The sequence below is a fragment of the Rhincodon typus genome, chromosome 29, assembly GCF_021869965.1.
Source record: "Rhincodon typus isolate 14 chromosome 29, sRhiTyp1.1, whole genome shotgun sequence".
Taxonomy (NCBI): Eukaryota; Metazoa; Chordata; class Chondrichthyes; order Orectolobiformes; family Rhincodontidae; genus Rhincodon; species Rhincodon typus.
In genome coordinates, this window is record NC_063360.1 from 400,145 (window position 1) to 420,481 (window position 20,337).

Sequence of the window (20,337 nt, forward strand, 5' to 3'; positions counted from 1 at the left end):
TGCAGTTCCTACTATCTCATCTCAAGCCTGCTTGAGGAAGGTTAGAAACACTAGGATTGTTTCAACTGGACAGACAGCAGCTGAGAGGAGACGTGATAGAGTTCTACAAAATTATGAGAGGCATAGATAGGGTGAATAGTCAGAGGCTTTTTCCCAGGGTTGAAGTTTCAATTACAAGGGGCCACAGGCTCAAGGTGAGAGGGGGAAAGTTTAAGGGAGATGTGCAAGGGAAGTTTTTCATGTAGAGAATGGTAAGAGCTTGGAACCCACTACCAGAGGAGGTGGTGGAAGCAGGCATGTTGGCAACTTTTAAGAGCTATCTGGATAGTTGCATGAATAGGGAAGGAATAGAGGGTTACGAGCCGAATAAGGGCAGAAGATTTGTGCTTTTTTTTTAGTTTAGTTAGGACATGATGGTTGGCACAGGCTTGGAGGGCCTGTTTCTTTGCTGTATTTCTCTTTTGTTCTTTTTTGCTTGTGGGGTTTAGTCATTGGTTTACTTGATTAATTGAAATATTTCTAAGCATTTTAATTATTTTTGAATCCAGAAACAACTTTCTTATCTATGATCTGGCTGATGTCCTTAGCTATTTGCTTACTGCATGTCAAAATCAGAAGCCTTGTAATACCTTTTACTGATAGCAATTGAGATCTCTAGTTTAAATTGAAATGATTTATTGAAAAATATCTATGTTGTGCATTGTAGAGCAACATTTTGGAGTGGATGAAGCCCAATTTGATGCTGTCACTGCAGAAAACAGAAATTTGGCAGAAGAGCTGGAGAAGTTGGAGAAAGAGAAACAGAATGAACCGGTTGGTAATGTCCTTTGTCTTTCTCATTTGCACTTTTTCACATTAAAGCAAATACTGATGCTTCTGTTTCTTGTTGTGCGAATCACTTTCACAAATAGATGCTACATATCCATAATTTCATTTTAGAGGAGTATAATGATAATACTTCTGGTTTGACCTTGGTTATGAAAATGCAAAAATAATTCAGAATTATATGAAGCTGAATTTAAAGCTGAATCTTAAAGAAGATTTACAGGGAGCAAGAATGTGATGGGTGCTAAGTGCAACAGTATTAGCACAATGATTTATGATCCGGTAATGTTCAACAATTAGTTTTGGGACCTTGGATTATTAGCAGGGTTGGTGGGTCAGAGGAAACAATGGAGAGGGGTTGCTGGAATGTGGCAGAAGGAGCTGTGGCATCAAAGAAGTGTCACTTATATATGTTTGAATTTGAATTGTGGCACAGTTGAAAAGGTTGCACTGTTGGCCCCTTGTGTTTGTAAGTTTGGTTGGGATTTCAGATGTCTGATGTGTTGTTTTGTGCTGTTGTAATATGATACATTTGTATATTTTATTACGTATATTGATTTTTTAATGATAATATTGTAGGTGGGTGGGAGCCCTTCATTAATTTTTCACCTATATTAGTTTTTTAGCCAGCTACTTGTGACTTTGAGGGGAATTCACCCATTCTTCTCTTTCCCCCCCCACCCCTCTGTGGTTCAAAAACTGCAGGAACCAGAATGAAATAGTGATGCTGAAATGGGCTGTTTTTGAGCTGCATAAGTATTGTTGGAGCTACATTTTCTCAGATCAGTGGAGAGTATTTTGTCACCTTCCTGACTTGTGCCTTGTGGATGGTGCAAAGATATTATGGAATTAGGTTTGTCACTTGATGTAGAATATCCAGTCTTCAAGCTGCTCTTGTAATCACTGTGTTTGAATGGAGGTTGAGTTAAGATTGTAATGATCTCCGGATTTAAATGTAGATGATTTAGCAATGTCATTGCCATTGAAATTCATTGGTTAGACTTTCGTTTGGTGGAAATGGCCATGTCTGGCAACCTATCAACACAAGGTGTGCAGCATAGCATCATAGCGATCTACAGCACAGACAGAAGTTATTCAGCCTTTTGTGTCCATGCCAGGCAAGAACAACCACCTAACTATTTTAATTCTGTTTTCCAATGCTTGGCCAATAGCCTGCAAAGAATTTGTTTTAACACTTTAGCTATGTCCTATGTCTCTATATGTAAATCAGTTTTGTTGATCCTCATCAGTTAGACCCTTTTAATATTTATATGCTTATAGAAAATTTTGGGGCTTGCTTTTTAGGTTGTGTGCTATTCTCTTTTTATACTCTCTCTTTGCTGCTTTGATTTTTCTTATCCCATCTGAACCTTCGATATTCAGCTTGATTCTCAGTTATGTATTCTACCTATTTTATATCAGAAGTGCCCATTTTCTTCACAATTTCTATCTATTTGCTCATCAAGGGAAACTTAGCTTTGTTTGCCTTGCCTTTTGAAGGAATATGCTTTGACTGCTCAAAATATATTCTCTTTTGAAGTTAACCAATTGTTCAGCTGCCGACTTTCCTGACAAGCTATGGCTCCATTTATTCTATCAAGATTCATTCCTGTTGATATTGGCTTTCTTCCAGTTTACTTTTCTTAATCTGGGATGTTCAGTGTCCTTTGCATAGTCACCCTAAACCTTCAGATACAGTGATCATTGTCTCCTAAATGTTGTCCTACTGACATTCTATCAACTTGGCCACCCTCATTCCCAAGAACCAGGTCTATCAGGATTGCCTTTGTCCTTTGACTGGAAACACTGTTCCAGAAAATTTTCCTGAAAATGCTTTGGGAATTCTTGTCTCTTTCCACATCTATAACTCACCATTCTTTCTTCAACACTACATGCATTCACATATCTGAACAGTAACTGTGATGTAGAATTTTATTTATTCCCATTTACTGTAACCCCATCTATTTATTGACTATTCTTATCCCGGTGCTATGCATCTCTCCAGCGCTCTGTGTACTTGGTATTCCTTAATCCAATTATCTCTTGGTTTCCACACCTGCCAAATTACTTTAACCCCTCCTCAACAGCACTAGCAAGATACCCACAAGGAACTCACTCCTAGTTCCGCCTAAGTCTTAAGCTTTACTTTTATAAAGCACTTCTGGTCTGTACAAGTCCATCTCTCTCCAGCAGCTGTCCAACTATTCACTTCTTCTGCTTTATTCTTCTGTTTCTGTGCTCAATTGTACATGGTAATAGCAGTAATCTAGAGATCCAGGGATTTTCAAGGTTGAATTTGACCACCATTGCTGAATGCTGTTTTAAATGGCATTGTTCAAAACCTGATGAACTACATTTTCTATTTTTGTATGCTTATGCCCTCTGCTGTATCGTAAATGTCCTAGATCCTAAAATCCCTACAGTGGGGAAGCAGACCATTTGGCCCATCGAATCCACACCAACACTCTGAAGAGAATCCCACCCAGACCCACACCCCTACCCTATCCATGTAACCCTGCATTTCTCATGGCTAATCCAACCAGCCTACACATCCCTAGACTCTATGGGCAATTTAGCATGGCCAATCCACCTAACCCGCACATCTTTGGACTGTGGGATGAAACTGGAGCAACCTGGAGGGAGCCTACGCAGACATGAGGAGAATGTGCAAATTCCATGCAGACAGTCACCCAAGACTGGAATTGAACCTGGGTCCCTGGTGCTGTGAGGCAGCAATGCAAGCCACTGAGCCACTATGCTGCCCCTGTGTTATATTGCTTGACAGACATACCATACTGGATGAGCAGAAATGTCTGAAAATATGAGGAAAACTGAAATCATTGTCTTTGTCCAAGTCACAAATTCCATTCCTCTCCCTGAAAGTTGTCTGTGGCTGAGACACACTGTTTGCAACCATGGTGCTATATTTGACCCACGATAACTTTCTGGCCATGAATCCATATCAACACTAAGTTTGCCTGAGTTTGTTCATTCTCTGAAGTCCTCATCCATGACTTGCCTCTAGACTGAATCATCCCAGCAAACTAGTTGGCCTAATGTTCTACTGTCTGTAAACTTGAGGTCATCCAAAAATCTGTTAGTGTCCTAAATCTCACCAGATTCTATTCACCACCATATTGTTTTGCTGACCCATATCAGATCCCAGTGTAGTGGCACCTCTATTAAAGTTCTCAATCTTGTTTTCAGATTCATCCACTGAATCTCCCTTTCCTATCTCTTCCATCCCAATCAGACTGATATCTATAGCTGCTCCACATCTGGCTTATTGAATGTTCCCAATTTTTAATCACTCCACCTTTGCCTGTTATGCCTTCAGCTGCCAAGGCTCAAAGCTCGGAATTACCAGCTTAAACCTTTCTGCCTGTTTTGCACTTATGGGGAGGTGGCGGCCTAGTGGTAATTATCGCTGGTCTGTTAATCCAGAGACCCAGATAACATTCTGGGGACCCAGGTTCGAATCCTGCCACGGCAGATCGTTGAATTTGAATTCAATAAATTCCTTGAATTAAGAATCTAACGATGACCATGAATTGATTGTTGGAAAAACCAATCTGGTTCACTAATGTCCTTTAGGGAAGGAAACTGCCATCCTTACCTAGTCTGGCCTACATGTGACTCCAGACCCACAGCAATGTGGTTGACTCTTAACTGCCATCTGGGCAACAAATGGTGCCCAAGCCAGCGATGCCCTCATCTCTTGAATGAATAAAGGAAATATAATTCTGTCTTTCCCTTTAAGGTACGATTTAAAACCTACCTTCTTGACAAAACCATTTGGTCACCTGCTATATAAGCTAGTGTCTTAGTGTCAAAGTTTGTTAATGCTGGTTTGGAGATTTTTTTTGTTGCTCCGTAAGTGCTACAAATACAAATTCTTCCTTTACACCTTGGTCCTGCCTTATAGCACCCCATTTGGTGACTTGTCCTCTTGGTATCTAATCATAGTTTCAAGTGGTCTCATGGCTGTGTTGAAGTCTTTAAATACCTAAAGTTTTACAGGGCTCGAGAAGGAACTGGGAGCTACAAGTTATTGAATAGCTCTGGACAGGGAGGATTGAAATATGCTTGGACTGGGGAGGGGGTTTTGTGGCTCCCATTCAGAAGAAGGATTTTCCACAAGAAGTTGGTGTTCAGTCATAGAACATAGAACAAAGAACAGTACAGCATAGTACAGGCCCCTTCGGCCCACGATGTTGTGCCAACCTATTATCCTACTAAGATCAATCTACCCTGCATACCCTATGTTTTACTATCCTCCATGTGCTTATCCAGGAGTCGCTTAAAAGTCTCTAAAGTATCTGAGTCACTACCACTGCCGGCAGCACATTCCACACGCCCACCACTCTCTGTGTGAAGAATCTACCTCTGACATCTCCCCTATACCTTCCTCCAATCACCTTAAAATTATGCCCCCCCCTCGTAACAATCATTTCCGCCTTGGGAAAAAGTCTCTGACTATCCACTCTATCTATGCCTCTCAACATCTTGTACACCTCTATCAAGTCACCTCTCATCCTTCTTCGCTCTAACGAAACAAGCCCTAGCTCCCTCAACCTTTACTCATAAGAGCTGCCCTCCAATCCAGGCAGCATCCTGGTAAATCTCCTCTGCACCCTCTCTAACGCTTCCACATCTTTCCGATAGTGAGGTGACCAGAACTGAACACACTATTCCAAGTGTGGTGTCACCAGAGTTTTATAGAGCTGCAGCATAACCTCACGGCTCTTAAACTCAATTCCTCTGCCAATGAAAGCCAACACACCGTATGCCTTCTTTACAACCTTATTAACTTGGGTAGCAACTTTGAGGGATCTATGGACATGGACCCCAAGATCCCTCTGTTCCTCCACACTGCCAAGAATCCTGCCATTAATCCTGTATTCTGCATTCAAATACGACTTTCCAAAATGAATCACTTCACACTTTTCTGGGTTGAATTCCATCTGCCACTTCTTTTCCCAGCTCTGCATCGTGTCAATGTCCCGTTGCAACCTACAACAGCTCTCCATGCTGTCCACAACCCCACCAACCTTGTGGTGTCACTTTAGGTGTATTGAGTTATTTTAGATCATTGACTATTCTTGCAGTAGATTTTCAGGTTCAATTTCATTAATATCAGCTTTGTTAGGGACTAGTTGTGCAGTCTGTATCAAAGTGCCAAAGAGGTGTAGGACACCACATTTCTAAAGGTAGCTTCAATGCCACTTGCCTTTTCTTGTTTATTTGCCTTTACCCTCATGACTTCTTAGACTACACAAGTTCAATCATTTAAACTTTCCAAGCTGGTATATGTTCACAAGGAAGTAATTAATGCTTGCATTTGTTTTATTTCAAAAATCCAATTAATTATTGGAAATGTGTGTGTAAAAGCTGAGCATTTAACTCAAACAAAAAAAATTCCAGAGCTGTGTCATGATAGAGCAATTCATAATTAACATGACTTTTGATTTCAGGACAGAGTTCAGGCACTGGAGAAAACAAAAGTTAGTTTGCAAAAGGACCAACAGAAATACAAGAAGTACCTTGAAGAAATGGAACAGCACAAAGCTCTTCTTGAGCAGAGAGCAAAAGGGATCAAAGATGAAATAGAATCTGCAGGTATTTATTTCCATAGTTTTGTGTTGATTTTGAAGAGTAATGAGATGGTGAATAATTTTAATTGTAACAAAATAGCATTGCATCTTTAAGGTTATTTTGCTAAGGTAAATTGAAGTATTCTGAAAGTAATTACTAAATACCTTTGATCAAACTATGTTGGACTACTCTTTCCATTATCATTTCCATTTTAGAGCACTTACAGCACAGAAGGCCATTTGGCTCCTTTAGCTCTTGTCAGCTCCTTGTAGAGCACTTCACTCAGTCTCATTTGCTCTGGATGCCTATCATCCTGTAAGTTTCTTCCACTCAAGTGCCCATCCAACTTCCTTTCGAAGGCACTCATCACAACATCTATCACCCTTTTACAGTGAGGTTTTAATCATTACCAATCACTGTATCAAGAATAGATTCTCCTCTAATCCCCCTGCCTCTTTGGCTCATGCCTCATGTGTCACTTAGTCCTTATTCCATAAGCTGATGGGGATAGCTTTTCTTTGGACATTGTATAATATAAAGCTGTTGTGATGTTCCACATCTCTGTTGAGTCTTAGCTCAACTTTTTCTTTTTTTGCTCCAAGGAGAATAGCATTAGCGTATCTAACCTAATCTTGTATCTAAAGAGCTTTTAGCAGTTCAAAACGGTGGTTTAGCACCATCTTCTCAAGGGCAACTGTGAGTTAGAAACCAATGACAGCCCACAAAGAGGTAGCAGTTTGTAAATGGCTTTCCTGCTTTTGTGTTCAGCCATGGATAGCTAAAGAAATAAAGAAGGGTATCAAATTGAAAGCTAATGCATACAAAGTGGCAAAGATTAGTGGCAAATTAGGATTTTGGGAAATCTTTAAAGGTCATCAGAAAGCCATGGGAAAAGCTATAAAGAAAGATAGATTATGAGAGTAAACTAGCTCAATATAAAAACAGATAGCAAAGGTTTCTACAAATATATAAAACGAAAAAGAGTGGCTAAGGTAAACATTGGTCCTGTAGAGGATGAAAAGGGGGATTTAATAATGGGAAATGAGATGAAAAAAAGCGTTGAACAGGTATTTTTTGTCAGTCTTCATAATGGAAGACACAAATAACATGCCAATGACAAGGAAGCTATGGCACGTGAGAACCTAGAAATGATCATTATCACTAAAGAGGTAGCGTTGGGCAAGCTAATGGGGCTAAAGGTAGACAAGTCTCCTGGCTCTGATGGGATGCATCCCAGATTACTAAAAGAGATGGCAGGGGAAATGGCAAATGCATTTGTGATAATTTACCAAAATTTACTAGACTCTGGAGCAGTTCTGGAAGATTGAAAAACAGCAAATGTGTGCTGCTATTTTAGTTAAGAAAAAAGGAGGTAGACAAAAGGCAGGTAACTAATGGCCTATTAGCTTAACTTCTGTAGTGGGAAAATGCTTCAATCTATCTTCAAGGAAGAAACCGTGAGACATCTGGATAGAAATTGTCCCATTGGACAGATGCAGCATGGATTCATGAAAGGCAGGTCATGTTTAACTAATTTGCTGTAATTCTTTGAGGGTATTACGAGTGTGGTGAACAACCGTGAATAAGGTGTATCTGGATTTCCAAAAGGCATTCGACACAAAAGGCTGCTGCACGAGATAAAAAAGGTGCATGGCATTACAGGTAATGTATTAGCATAGATAGGAGATTGGTTAACTAACAGAAAGCAAAGAGTGGGGATAAATGGGTGTTTTTTTCTAGGTGGCGATCAGTGGCTAGTGGTGTGCCTCAGGGATCAGTGTTGAGACCGCAATTATTTCCAAGTGAGCGGGCAAGGGTCTGGCAGATGAGTACATTGTTGGTAAATGTGAGGTCATCCATTTTGGTAGGAATAACAGCAAGATGGACATTATTTAAATGGTGAAAAATTGCAGCACACTACAGTACAGAGGGACCTGAGTGTCCTTGTGCATGAATCTCAAAAGTTAAGTTTGCAGGTGTAGCAGGTAATTAAGAAGGCAAATAGAATATTGACCTCATTGCTAGAGGGATGGAATTTGAAAAACAGGGAGGTTATGCTGCAGCTGCCTAGGGTGCTGGTGAAGCCACACCTGGAGTACTGCATGCAGTTTTGGACTCCTTACTTGAGAAAGGATGTAGTGGCACTGTAAGGGGTGCAGAGGAGATTTACTAGGTTGATTCCTGAGTTGAGAGGTTCGGCTTACAAGGAGAGACTGAGTAGACCAGGACTATACTCATTGGAATGTAGAACAATGAGGGGGTGATCTTATAGAAACATATAAAATTATGAAGGGAATAGATAAGATAGAATCAGGGATGTTGTTTCCACTGGCGGGTGAAATTATAACGTAGGGGGCATAGCCTCAAAATAAGGGGGAGCAAATTTAGAATTGAGTTCAGGAGGAATGTCTTCACCAAAAGGGTTGTGAATCTTTGGAATTCCCTCCCCAGTGAGGAGTTAAGACCACCTTGTTGAATGTTTTTAAGGCAAAGATAGATTTTTGAACAGTAGAGGAATTAAAGGTTACGATGAGTGGACAGGTAAGTGGAGCTGAGTCCGCGAAATATCAGCTATGATTTTATTGAATGGCGAAGCAGACTCGAGGGGCCAGATGGCCTATTCCTGCTGTTATTTCCTATGTTCTTAGGTACTTGAGATCACTATTCATGAAACTCAAAATGGTTTGTGTACTATGCTAAATAAATAGCTCAATATGTTCTGCCACCTTCAAAAAACCTGTGTGCGTGAATCATTAGGCCCTCTGTCCTTGTACACTTTTTAGAATTGCTGTCTAGTCTATATTATGGTTCATTTCCTTCTGCCAAAGTGCATCACATAAGATTTTTCCTTATTAAAATTCCCCTGTCACATCTGCACATTCTGCAAAACTATGTCTATGGGTTAGAATTGTTGGAAAATTTAAAAATTTAACTTTATATTCAAATGTCCAAGTCAGTTATATAGATCAAAGAAAGAAGTCATCGTACACCAGCTTCAATCCGCTATTGTGTTTTTAAAGTTCATTAATGGGATCTGTGTATCGTTGACAATTGTGGATACTGAAAACTTGAAGTATATGCAACAAATGCTGGAAATAGATTGGCAGCATCTGTGGAGAGAGAAACAGCTAAAGTTTCAGCTCACGACCTTTCATAGAATTTTTTTTTCAATAGGTCAATGGAGAGAAAAAAAGTCAAATTGGGAAGAAAAACGTTTGTGGGGCAAGAATAGCTTGAACGGTAGAACTCAGAATGATCCTTTCTGTGGATAAGGACAAGGAGGAGGTAGAAGCAGGCTGCACAGGATTTGCTGACTGAGATGAAAGGCAAAAGGTTTCTAGACTATGGGGGAAGGCTTCAGAAGTGGGACTTATTTCATAGCTCTTTCAAAGTGCTGACATAGGAACAAGGGGCTGAATAGCCACTCCCTGTACCATATCATCTTAAGCTATGAAGAAGAAGATCTCCAGAAGAGATGAGATTAGTGGAAAACCTGGGAGCTTTATCTTGGTGAGGATCATAATCAATGGGAGATAGGAGGAAATGTAAAGAGTGTTGACATTCAACCACTGCTTGGTAGAGGTTAGTATGCCATTCAAGAACTTGTCAGCAGGATTAGTGATGCTGATGTTGAATTTTGAGGGAACAAGTACGTATCAAGCTCCTAGGGAGGGAGACTAGTCAGATAAGAAAAACTGAGATGGCTGACATCACATGAATGAAATGTTCGAGAGTGAATGAGCACCACCCCACCGCCCGAGATTGGAGATGGTTGGAAGGATCTGATGAGATAGGAGAGGATCCCGGCCAAAAACATGGGTGCACAGAAAGTGACAACCACAACTCAACATTGTACCTTGCTCAACATTTATGAAGGTCGGATGTAAGACAATAAAACTTAAGTACTTTGCAGATCAGATCAAATCAAATAAATAACATCAAACTACAAAAGTTGAAAGATATCATGAATACACAGCAATAGGAGAGATTAGTGGAAAGGTTGGGTCAAAGAGAAGTGATGGGCTGAAAGGAGGGAACAAGTTTTTTGTTAAATTCCTGGATGATATGAAAACTGAAATGAAACTGGTAACCAGGATAGCTTTGAGACAGAACTGGTGTTGCCGTCAAGAATGTTTGTGCGGCAGCACAAAAATGTGCATCCTGGGATGCAGCAAGAACGGCCATTTGTGCAGTGTTAAACGTCTGGATGGATCTGAAAATGAAGGGTAGATTTGGAATTCTCATAGAATATGGGAAAATGTTGCTCTGAAAATGTTATTTTTATACATAAGGGAAACAGAAACCATAAACAGCTAAAAAGAAATCCCATCAGAAGAACAGAACTTGATGATGCATGTGTCAAGTGAAATTGCTTAATTCATTACCACAACACAAAAGCAAAATACCGCAGATGCTGGAAATTTGAAGATTTGAGATTCTAGAGTAAGGCTTATTGATTTATATCCCTTTCAAAATAATTTACTTGTTAAAATAAGGGGTGCATATTGGATCATGTATATTTTGTCTCTTTCCTTAAGAACTGGAATTAGATGCAGTTAAAGAGGAGAACAACAAATTGCAGCAAATATATGATGTACAGGAAGTCTCAGCAGTTGACGTTAAGAAAATGAACCATGAGAAAAATGAGCTGCATCAAGCAACAATTTTCCTGAGCAAAAGCCTTGAGGATGCAGAAAAGAGGATGTGGAATGAAGAGATTAAAGTGACAAAGGCCAAGGAAATGGTGAGGTGTGCTCGTAATGAGGCTAAATTGTCAGGTGCTTAATTAACTGTTAATTACATTTAAGTAAAAAAATTACAGCAGCTAAATAAAGAACACTGGATTTTCTGGTGTGCCAAGATTGTTAAACTTGTAGGAAGTGGAATGGGCTGTTTATCCCCATGAGCTATTCCATCATTCAATGGTCTAATGGTTGATCTAACTGTACTTGCCATATCCCTTCAAACCTTTAGTTAACAAAAATCTATCAATTAGACCTACATCAGCTTCTAGTGTCCTAATTTGTGTAACTTTAGTTTAACCCAAGAAGTCCAATTATCATTCTGATAGATCAATGCTGTGCTCCCTCAAATACCCTGGTGTGATGTCCAGAACTGAACATGGTACTTCATGTGTATTCTCACTTGAGATTTTTATGGCGACAATATAATTTCTACCCAGTTGTATTCTAGTCATCTAGATATAAATGCCAGTGTTCCATTAGCCTGTTTATTTAAAATATAAACAAATATAATTGCAATCTATTTATCTGGACTTCCAAAGTTCTTTAGGCCTCCAATGGTTTGAGTTTCACCATTTAAGTAGTACTCTGATCCTTCTCAGGTCCAACATGGATGATCTCCTATTTTATTCTTCCAGTTATCAATCAAATTCTAATCTAATTTTTCCTGACCTTATACCTCGCTTACAGAACATATATTTCTGACTGGAGGACACATTCAGCACCAAACCACAGCTAACTGTCACCATCAGGAGATTACATATTGTCCTGCATTGGGGTGATCAACCAACCAAAAGATTGTAGGGACACAGTTTGTTTTGAGATTCTTCTAGTCTTTCCCTTTTTATAATACAGAAAAAAAAATCTGAACGATCTTTACTGTCATTACCCAGCTAGTTCGGTGTGACAGTGCTGAAATTGTATTGTTTCACTGGTGTGTATTTTTTCTTCTGGAATGTGCTTTGTATTTTCAATTGTAAGATTTAGTTTTCAAGTTGGAGGTCCTGAAGGTGCTTTCTAAAGTTAGACTGAAAAAACAGTTTTTGGAGTCAACTTTTCTGAAATCAGCCCTGAGGTGATGACTGCCAATGTTGTCACCTAGGTTGACTTCGTTTACTTATGTGGAGTAGAAAATCTTGCAAAATTGTGGTTCACTTGATAGCAAGTAGTGGGGAAAATCTCAGATTTGATTCATGGACTTAACTGGTATACTGCATATTTCTGTATTGCTGAATCACCATTTTCCATTGCTTTACTTTAGCTGGAAGTCAGACTGCAAGACTACCATACGATGGCTCGGAAACTCAAGCTAATTCCTAAAGCAGCTGAAAATGCTCAAGCACAGAACTTTGAAATAAGCCTCTTGGATATCGTGTCTGGAAAGAGGACTCTATCACAAAATACTGAAAAAATAAAAGTAAGATGTTACTTTTTGTAACTACATTGTGTTTTTACATTTGATAATTAACGCTAATATTATGGTATGATAGTTGAAGCACTCATCAAAATATCTTTTTAAAGATTGTAAAGTTTCCAAACTCCACTACCTTCCTAGGCATGAATTCCAGATTCCTATCACCTGCTGAGTGTAAAGGTTTTTTACCCAAATGTCCCAAAAACTCCTGCCCCTTACCCTAAAACTATACTCTCTCGTGATTGATCCCTCAAAGAAGGGAACAGCTGCTCTTTATTCACCCTGACCATTCCCCTCAATCTTATACACCTAAATTATGTACCACCCTCAGCTTTCTCTGCTCTAAAGAAAACAATCCAGCCTATCTAGTCTCTCCTTTATAGCTCAATTTCTCCATCCTGGTGAACCTCGTCTGTACCCCATTTAGTGCTATACATCCTTCCTGTAGTGAGATAACCAGAACTGCACACAGTACTCCAGTTGTGGTCTGACCAAAGCTCTGTACAACTGCAACATTAATTCCTTGCTCTTATACTCTATGTCATGATTGATGAAAGCATGTGTCTCATATGCCACCTTAACAATCCTGTTCATGTGCTCTGCCAACTTCAGGTAACTGTGACTAATTACCCCAGATCCCTCTATTCCTCTAATCTACCCAGTGTCCTGTCATTCATTAAATAGACCCTCATCTTGTTTCTTCTTCCAAGGTGCATCACCTTGCACTTACCAGGGTTAAATACCATCTGACCAACCAATCTATATCTTCCATAACCTACAACCATCTTCTTCACTATTAAGCACTCTACAAATCTTGGTGTTGTCTGCAAATTTGCTTAAAATTCCCTCCGCATTTCCATCGATATCATTTATGTATATAGCAAACAATAAGGGTCCTGGTACTGATCATTGCAGTAAGTTGCTGGATACCGGCCTCCAGCCACTCAAACAGCCTTCTACCATTACCTTTTGTGTCGTATTACTAAGCCAGTTTCTGATCCATGTTGCCAAGTTTCCCTCAATTCCATGTGCTTTAACCTTCTCAATCAGTCTGCTATGTGGGACCTTGTCAAAAACTTTGCTAAACTCCATATAAACTACATCAACTAAACTACTCTCATCCACTCATGATCACATTTTCAACGCATTCTATAAAATATTTAGCATGGTCTCCCTCTGACTATCCATAATTAACCCATGCCTTTCCACGTCAGTATTTTCAGAATTTGCTCCCATAGTTTCCCTACCACTGACGTTTAATTTTGGTTCATCTCTACCACCCCTCTTAAAAAGTGGAACCACATTAGCCGCCCTCCAGTCCTCTGGCACTTCCCCCATGACCAGACAGGAATTAAAAATTGGTGTCAGAACCCCTGCAATTTCTTGCCTTGCCTTGCCTCCCATGGTGTGGATGGAATCCATCAGGGCCAGGGGATTTGTCTGTTTTTAAGCCCGACAAAGTATCCAATACCTCTCTCTTTCTTATGTCAAACTGCAAGTTCCTCGCTATCCCGTTTCCTAAATTCCGTACCTAAGTTCTCCTTTTCCAGAGAGAAGACCAAAGAGAAGTATTCATTCAATACCCTTCCAATATCCTACGGCTTCACACACAGATTGTCTCCTCAGTCGCTAAAGTGCCCTACTCTCTTCCTTCCCTTTAATGTAATTATGAAATATCTTAGGATTCTCCCTAATCCTGTTCGTTAGTCCTTTCTCATGTCCCCTTTTTGCTCTTTTAATTGCTTTCTTAAGTATCCTCCTGCAGTTCCTGTATTCCTCAAGGGCTGCAGCTGAATTGCTCACTTTGGACTTGCTAAAAGCCCTACTCCTCCTCTTTGTCCATTCTTGAATTGTCCTAGACATCCAGGGTTCTCTGAACTTATTGCTCTTCCATTTCCCTCTGAAGGGTACATGTTGGGGCTGGTACTGTTCCCCAGCTACTTTTTGAATGTCCTCCATTGCTCCGCTGTAGACTTAACCGCAAGGAGCTGTTTGCAGTCTGCTGTGGCCAGATCCTGCTTTATTTTAATAAAATCTCCTTTTCCTCCAATCCAAGATTATCTTTTTCCTTGGCTAGAATAAATTTGAACTGTACCATGTCGTGGTCACTATTGCCTGAATGCTGCCCCACTGTCATGTCAAACACTTGTTCTGGAGAAAGACGAGATCCAGCACTGCACTGTCCCTTTTTGGGCCTTTTATGTATTGATACAAAAAACTCCCCTAGATACATTTCAAGAAATCCGCCCCCTGTAAACCCTAAACACTATGACTATCCCAATTCATGTTGGGAAAGTAATATGTTGAGCTGCTTTATTAATGACTAGATAGTTAAAGTTTATGTTTTGCTTTGCAGAGTTTTTTTTTCTTTCCTGTTGTGTTCTAGATTCCATTTGTTGCTGAATTCAATGGTCAGCATTTTTATTGTTGAAAACAGTGAAGCAACCATTATTTACTGCAATAAATTGGCCATCAACTTAAAGTCCATGTGTGCAACTAGATACAGGAATCTGAAAGCTGCTATTGTTACCCTACTGCACCTCAGTACCTCAGCCATAGACTTGACATTGAAATCTACATGTGAACTTTCTGTATTTGCTTACTAGTTAGTTGTGCACGAAACACGGAAGAGGTTAGGAGTGGTGTATTCAGCTGGTACTGAATTTTAACTCTGTTTGGCAATAATTATAGCCAAATCTCTGAAACGAAATTTGTAAGTGGTAAGGGTGGAATATCATTCCTTCAGAATTATGTTGCAGACTTAAAAAGATCTTTGTTCTGTCTTTGTCTCCTTATTTCACTTGACTATATGTTTCATTCCCTCCTTCACTTTAACTATGTGATTTTATAGTGAATTAGACTTCATACTTGTTGACACAATATAAACATGTCCTTTGGTCTGATTGCATTGCAAAAGGGTTTTGGAAACTATGCTTGCTCAAAAGCCCAGAAAACATCAGGGAAGTTATTGTTGCTGTCCTTTCCCTTAGTTTGCAAAAACTGGGCCAGTATCTTCCAGAATGCTATCACTTTCCTGGAACATGACTGGAATAATGAGTCCTTTTTGGTAGAACCAGTAAGTACTATGTTATATGCAATGTAAGTACTAAATTACCATATAGTAAGTACTGCTATTTTTGTACCTTTGCTGGCGCATTGGAACAGGAATAGGCCATTCAGCATATTAAATCTATCCCAGCCTTTAATACGATTTTGGCTGATCGAACACATCAATGCCTTTTACCCACCCATTCCCATAACCCTGACAACATTGGTAATTAGAAATCTATCAATATTTACATAAAACACTCAAAAACTGAACTTCCACAATTCTCTGTGCTGGAGAATTTCAAAGGTTCACAAGCCTCTAAGTAAAATAATTTCTCTTCATCTCTGACTTAAGTGGTAGTCCGCTTACTTTTAAATTATGCTTCCTGGTTCTAAATTCCCAACCAAGGGAAAGAAGGGTAGCACAGTGGCACAACAGTTAGCACTGCTCCCTAACGGCACCAGCAACTTGGGTTCAGTTCCTGTGACACTCTGTGGGTACGTTCTCCCCGTGTTTGCATGGGTTTCCTCCGGTTACTCTGGTTTCCTCCCACCATCTAAAGATGTGCACATTAGATGGATTGGCCCTGCTAAATTGCCCACAATATCCAGGGATGTGTTAGCTAGGTGGATTAGCTGTGGTAAATGCAGAGTTACAGGTCTGGGCTGCATGCTGTTCGGTGCAGACTCTGTGCCAAATGGCCCCTATCTGTACTGTAGGGATTCTATGAATCTATACATCTACCCTGTCTATCCCTCGAGTATTTTCTAAATTTCATTCATCTAAATTCTAGAGAATACATACCCAATCTTAGGACAGTCCATCCATCCCTGGAACAAGTCTGGCGAGCATTTGTTACCCTCACTGTACGGTAATAACATTTTTCCTGAGATGAGACCAGAAGTGCACAGTACTCAGTAGGTGCAGTCTTACCAAGCTCCTGAAGCTACAATTGAAGCAAGACTTCACTACACTGAAATTTTCTTGCATTAAAGGCTCACATTTCATTAGCCTTCCTTATCTACAGACTTGTGGACCAGGACAACTAGGTAACCTTGTACCTCTATACTTTCCAGCCTCTTGTAATTTAAAAAATAGTCTGCAGATCTGTTTCCCCTACCAAAATGTATAACCTACCATTTTTCCACATTATATTACACCTGCCATCTTCTTACCCTTTCACTAAGCTTGTCCAATCCTCCTGAAGCCGCCTTACATCTTCAGAACACACATTCCCACTTTTTTTTATTCATTCACAGGATGAGGGCGTTGCTAGCTAGGCAGCATTTATTGCCCATTCCTAATTGCAGTTAAGAGTCACCACATTGTTATGGGTCTGGAGTCACATGTAGGCCAGACCAAGTACGGATGGCAATTCCCGTCCCTAAAGGGTATTAGTGAACCAGATGGGTTTTTCTGACAATCGACAGTGGATTCACGGTCATCATTAGATTCTTAATTCCAGATATTTATTGAATTCAAATTCTGCGATCTGCCATGGCGGGATTCGAACCTGGGTCTCCAGAACGTTGCCTGGGTCTCTTGGATTAACTGTCCAGCAATAATACCACTCGGCCATCGTCTCTCCACTTAGTTTTGTATCATCTGAAAAATTGCAAATATTATCTTTGGACCCTCACTTTTAAATCATTACATTTTGTGAACAAAAAAAAAGGAGCTGGAAAAGCTCAGCAGGTCTGGCAGCATCGGTGAAGAAAAAAATCAGAGTTAACATTTCGGGTCCGTTGACCCTTCCTCAGAGTTCTGAGGAAGCGTCACCAGACCTGAAACATTAACTCTGATTTTTTCTTCACAGACGCTGCCGGACCTGCTGAGCTTTTCTAGCTCCTTTGTTTTTGTTCCTGATTTACAGCATCTGCAGTTCTTTTGGTTTTTATATGTTGTGAACAGTTGGGGTCCAAGTAGTGGTCATTGCAATAACGCATTAGTCACAACCTGCCAATGCAAGAAAGACCCATATGTTTCGACTGGGTTCTGCCTGTTAGCCAATCATTAATTTATATCAGTATATTACGTCCTATTCCTTGTGCTTTAATTTTTCTAACTAGCCTACTATGGGGGACTTCAACAAAAGACTTCTAATCTTGCTGTGCTACATTCTTGGCTGTCCTTTATCAATTTTGTTCATAACATCTTTGAAATTTTCCAAGCCCTCTCCATGACGACCTATTCAGAAATTCATGCTGACTGTGCCCAGTGAGATCTTTATAGTTTCCTTTATAACATTTCCCTCCTATTGATGTAAGGCTAATAGGACTGAGGTGAAACAGAAATTACTGGTGAAATTCAGCAGGTCTTCCAGCATATATTGTGAGAAAACAGAGTTCTGATGAGTCACCGAACTCAGAACAGTTCTTTATATTTACTTCAAATGTGTTGACAGACCTGCTGAGTTTCCCCAACAGATTCTGTTTTTGATTCAGATCTCCAGTAACCACAGTTCTTTGTTTTATTTTAGGTCTGTGGTTCTGTTTTCTCTCTTGATCCCTTAAATAGTGGGGTAACATTTACCACCTTCTAATCTGCAAGAATCATTCCAGAATCTGTAAAATTTTAGCAAATAATCACCAATGCATTTTTCTTTATCTTCATGGCCACTGCCTTGAACTCTCTGGGATGTAGACTATCAGATCCTGGAGATTTATCAACTTTCAGCCTCATTAAGTTCTTCTGTACGTTCTTCTTGCTAAAAGTAATTTCCTTCAATTACTCATTCTCCTTAACCACATGGATCTCTAATTCTCAAAGATTTCTTGTATGTTCCTCAGACAAACTGGCACAAAGTAATCACTTAGCTTCTCGCCCATTTCTCTGTTCCCCATTATAAATTCTCCTGACTGTGCCTGTAATATTCTGTTTTTTTTTATTATTAGTTTCTTGGTCCTTCTTTGCTGTATTCTTAACCTCCTCAGATTTACTTTTATTTTCCTGACAATTTATAGGCCTTATCTTGTAAAATGCTGAACTACGTTTGTTTGCCACGACTGATTGACTTATTTGGATTTTTGTACTTTAAATATATAGTTACCTGATAAACCTCATTAAATTTTTGAAGCAGTGACTAAGGTAATGGACTTCAGAATGTTTATGGATGGTGCTTATGCATGGATTTCCAAAAGGCATTTGATAAAGTCCCACTAAAGGACTGTTAACAAAGACAGAAGCTCTCAGAACTGAGGGCAAATTATTGACATGGTTGGGAAATTGGTTGAGTGGCAGGCGATGAAGTAGGCTTGATGGTTAGGTACTCATTGGCAGAATGTGACCAGTGGTGTCCCACAAGGATCCATGTTAGGCCCTCAATTATTCACATTATTTATTAACTAGATAATGGCATGAGTCAAATGTCCAAGTTTGCTGATGACACAAAGTTAGGCAGCTTTGTAGGCCGTATTGATGATCACATAAAATTACAAAGGGATACTGGTTGACCAACTGAATGGGCAAACTGCGGCAGATGGAGTTCAATATAAGCAAGTGTGAGGTCATCCATTTTGGCTCGACAAAGGATAGATCAGGTAATTTTTAGATGGTATGAAGTGGAGTACATTCAATGTCCAAAAAGTCTTGGAGCTTCAGGTGTGTAGATCTTTAAAATGCCATGAATGGGAATAGAAAATAATCAAGAAGCCTAATTGAATGCTGGCCTTTATATCAAGAGGACTGGAGTGCAAGCATGCAGAAGTTATAAGAACCAAAAGAACTGCAGACGCTTGAATCAGGAACAAAAACAAAGTTGCTTGAAAAGCTCAGCAGGTCTGGTAGCATCTCTGAAGGAAAAAACAGAGTTAACATTTCGGGTCCAGCGACCCTTCCTCAGAACTCAGGAACTCTCCGGACACACAACGTTAACTCTGTTTTTTCCTTCAGAGATGCAGCCAGACCTGCTGAGCTTTTCCAGCAACTTTGTTTTTGTTCCATGTAGAAGTTATGCTATAGTTATACAAAACCTGGTTAAACCCCACTTGGAGTACAGAGGGCAGATGTGGGCACCACACCTTAGGAAGGATATATTGGCTATGGGGGAAGTGCAAAGTAAGTTTACAAGAATGATACCTGGACTTAAGGGGTTAAGCTATGATTAGACATCATACAAAAAAAGGCCTACTTTCACAAGAATTTCGATGGTTAAGGGGGGATCTGATCAAAGTTTTTAAGAATGCAAAAATGCTTAGTGACAACATTTATAATTGATATAAACACAAATTAATCAATTCGTGTTTCTTCAGGGGATATTCAAGTTAAATAGCAAACCATCTTTTGCATATAAAACATTCATAAACTTTGTTTCTAAAATAGCTAAGATTTATTTTTTGTAAAAGTGTACTAAGATGCACAGACAACTTTAGGAAGATCCTGTGATTGCTGTATGCACGTTCAGGATGGTTTGATCACCAAATGGAATACTTTTGCTGTCCTTATTTTTTTGAGAAACACATTAAGCAGGAGATAGAGAAAGGAAATACTGAGTATACCATCTGAAGTGGGAATATTAGAAATGCACACTACGTCTGTCAGCACGAGTGAAACAAAGGAGATAATTTAAAGTCTGTCTCTGAACTCTTTCGACAGGTCCATGATTGCAACAATCTCTAGAATTTTTGCAGAATCCTAGAAATTCCAGCATTGAAGTAGACAGGACAAAACAAACAGTCTAAGCTGGTGCAGGGCTGGATGAACACAGCAGGCCA

At 39.7% G+C, this 20,337-nt stretch overlaps 1 protein-coding gene across 1 annotated transcript in view; it reads left to right on the top strand.

Annotated features, from left to right (window-relative positions):
• LOC109937437 (kinetochore protein NDC80 homolog) overlaps window positions 1-20,337 on the top strand; it is a 76,580-nt gene that overhangs the window by 48,359 nt on the left and 7,884 nt on the right. The window contains exons 6-9 of the mRNA XM_048613871.1: window positions 707-813; window positions 6,300-6,444; window positions 10,959-11,164; window positions 12,424-12,579. Coding sequence (XP_048469828.1) covers window positions 707-813; window positions 6,300-6,444; window positions 10,959-11,164; window positions 12,424-12,579 — 614 coding nt within the window. The remainder of the gene's footprint in view (window positions 1-706; window positions 814-6,299; window positions 6,445-10,958; window positions 11,165-12,423; window positions 12,580-20,337) is intronic.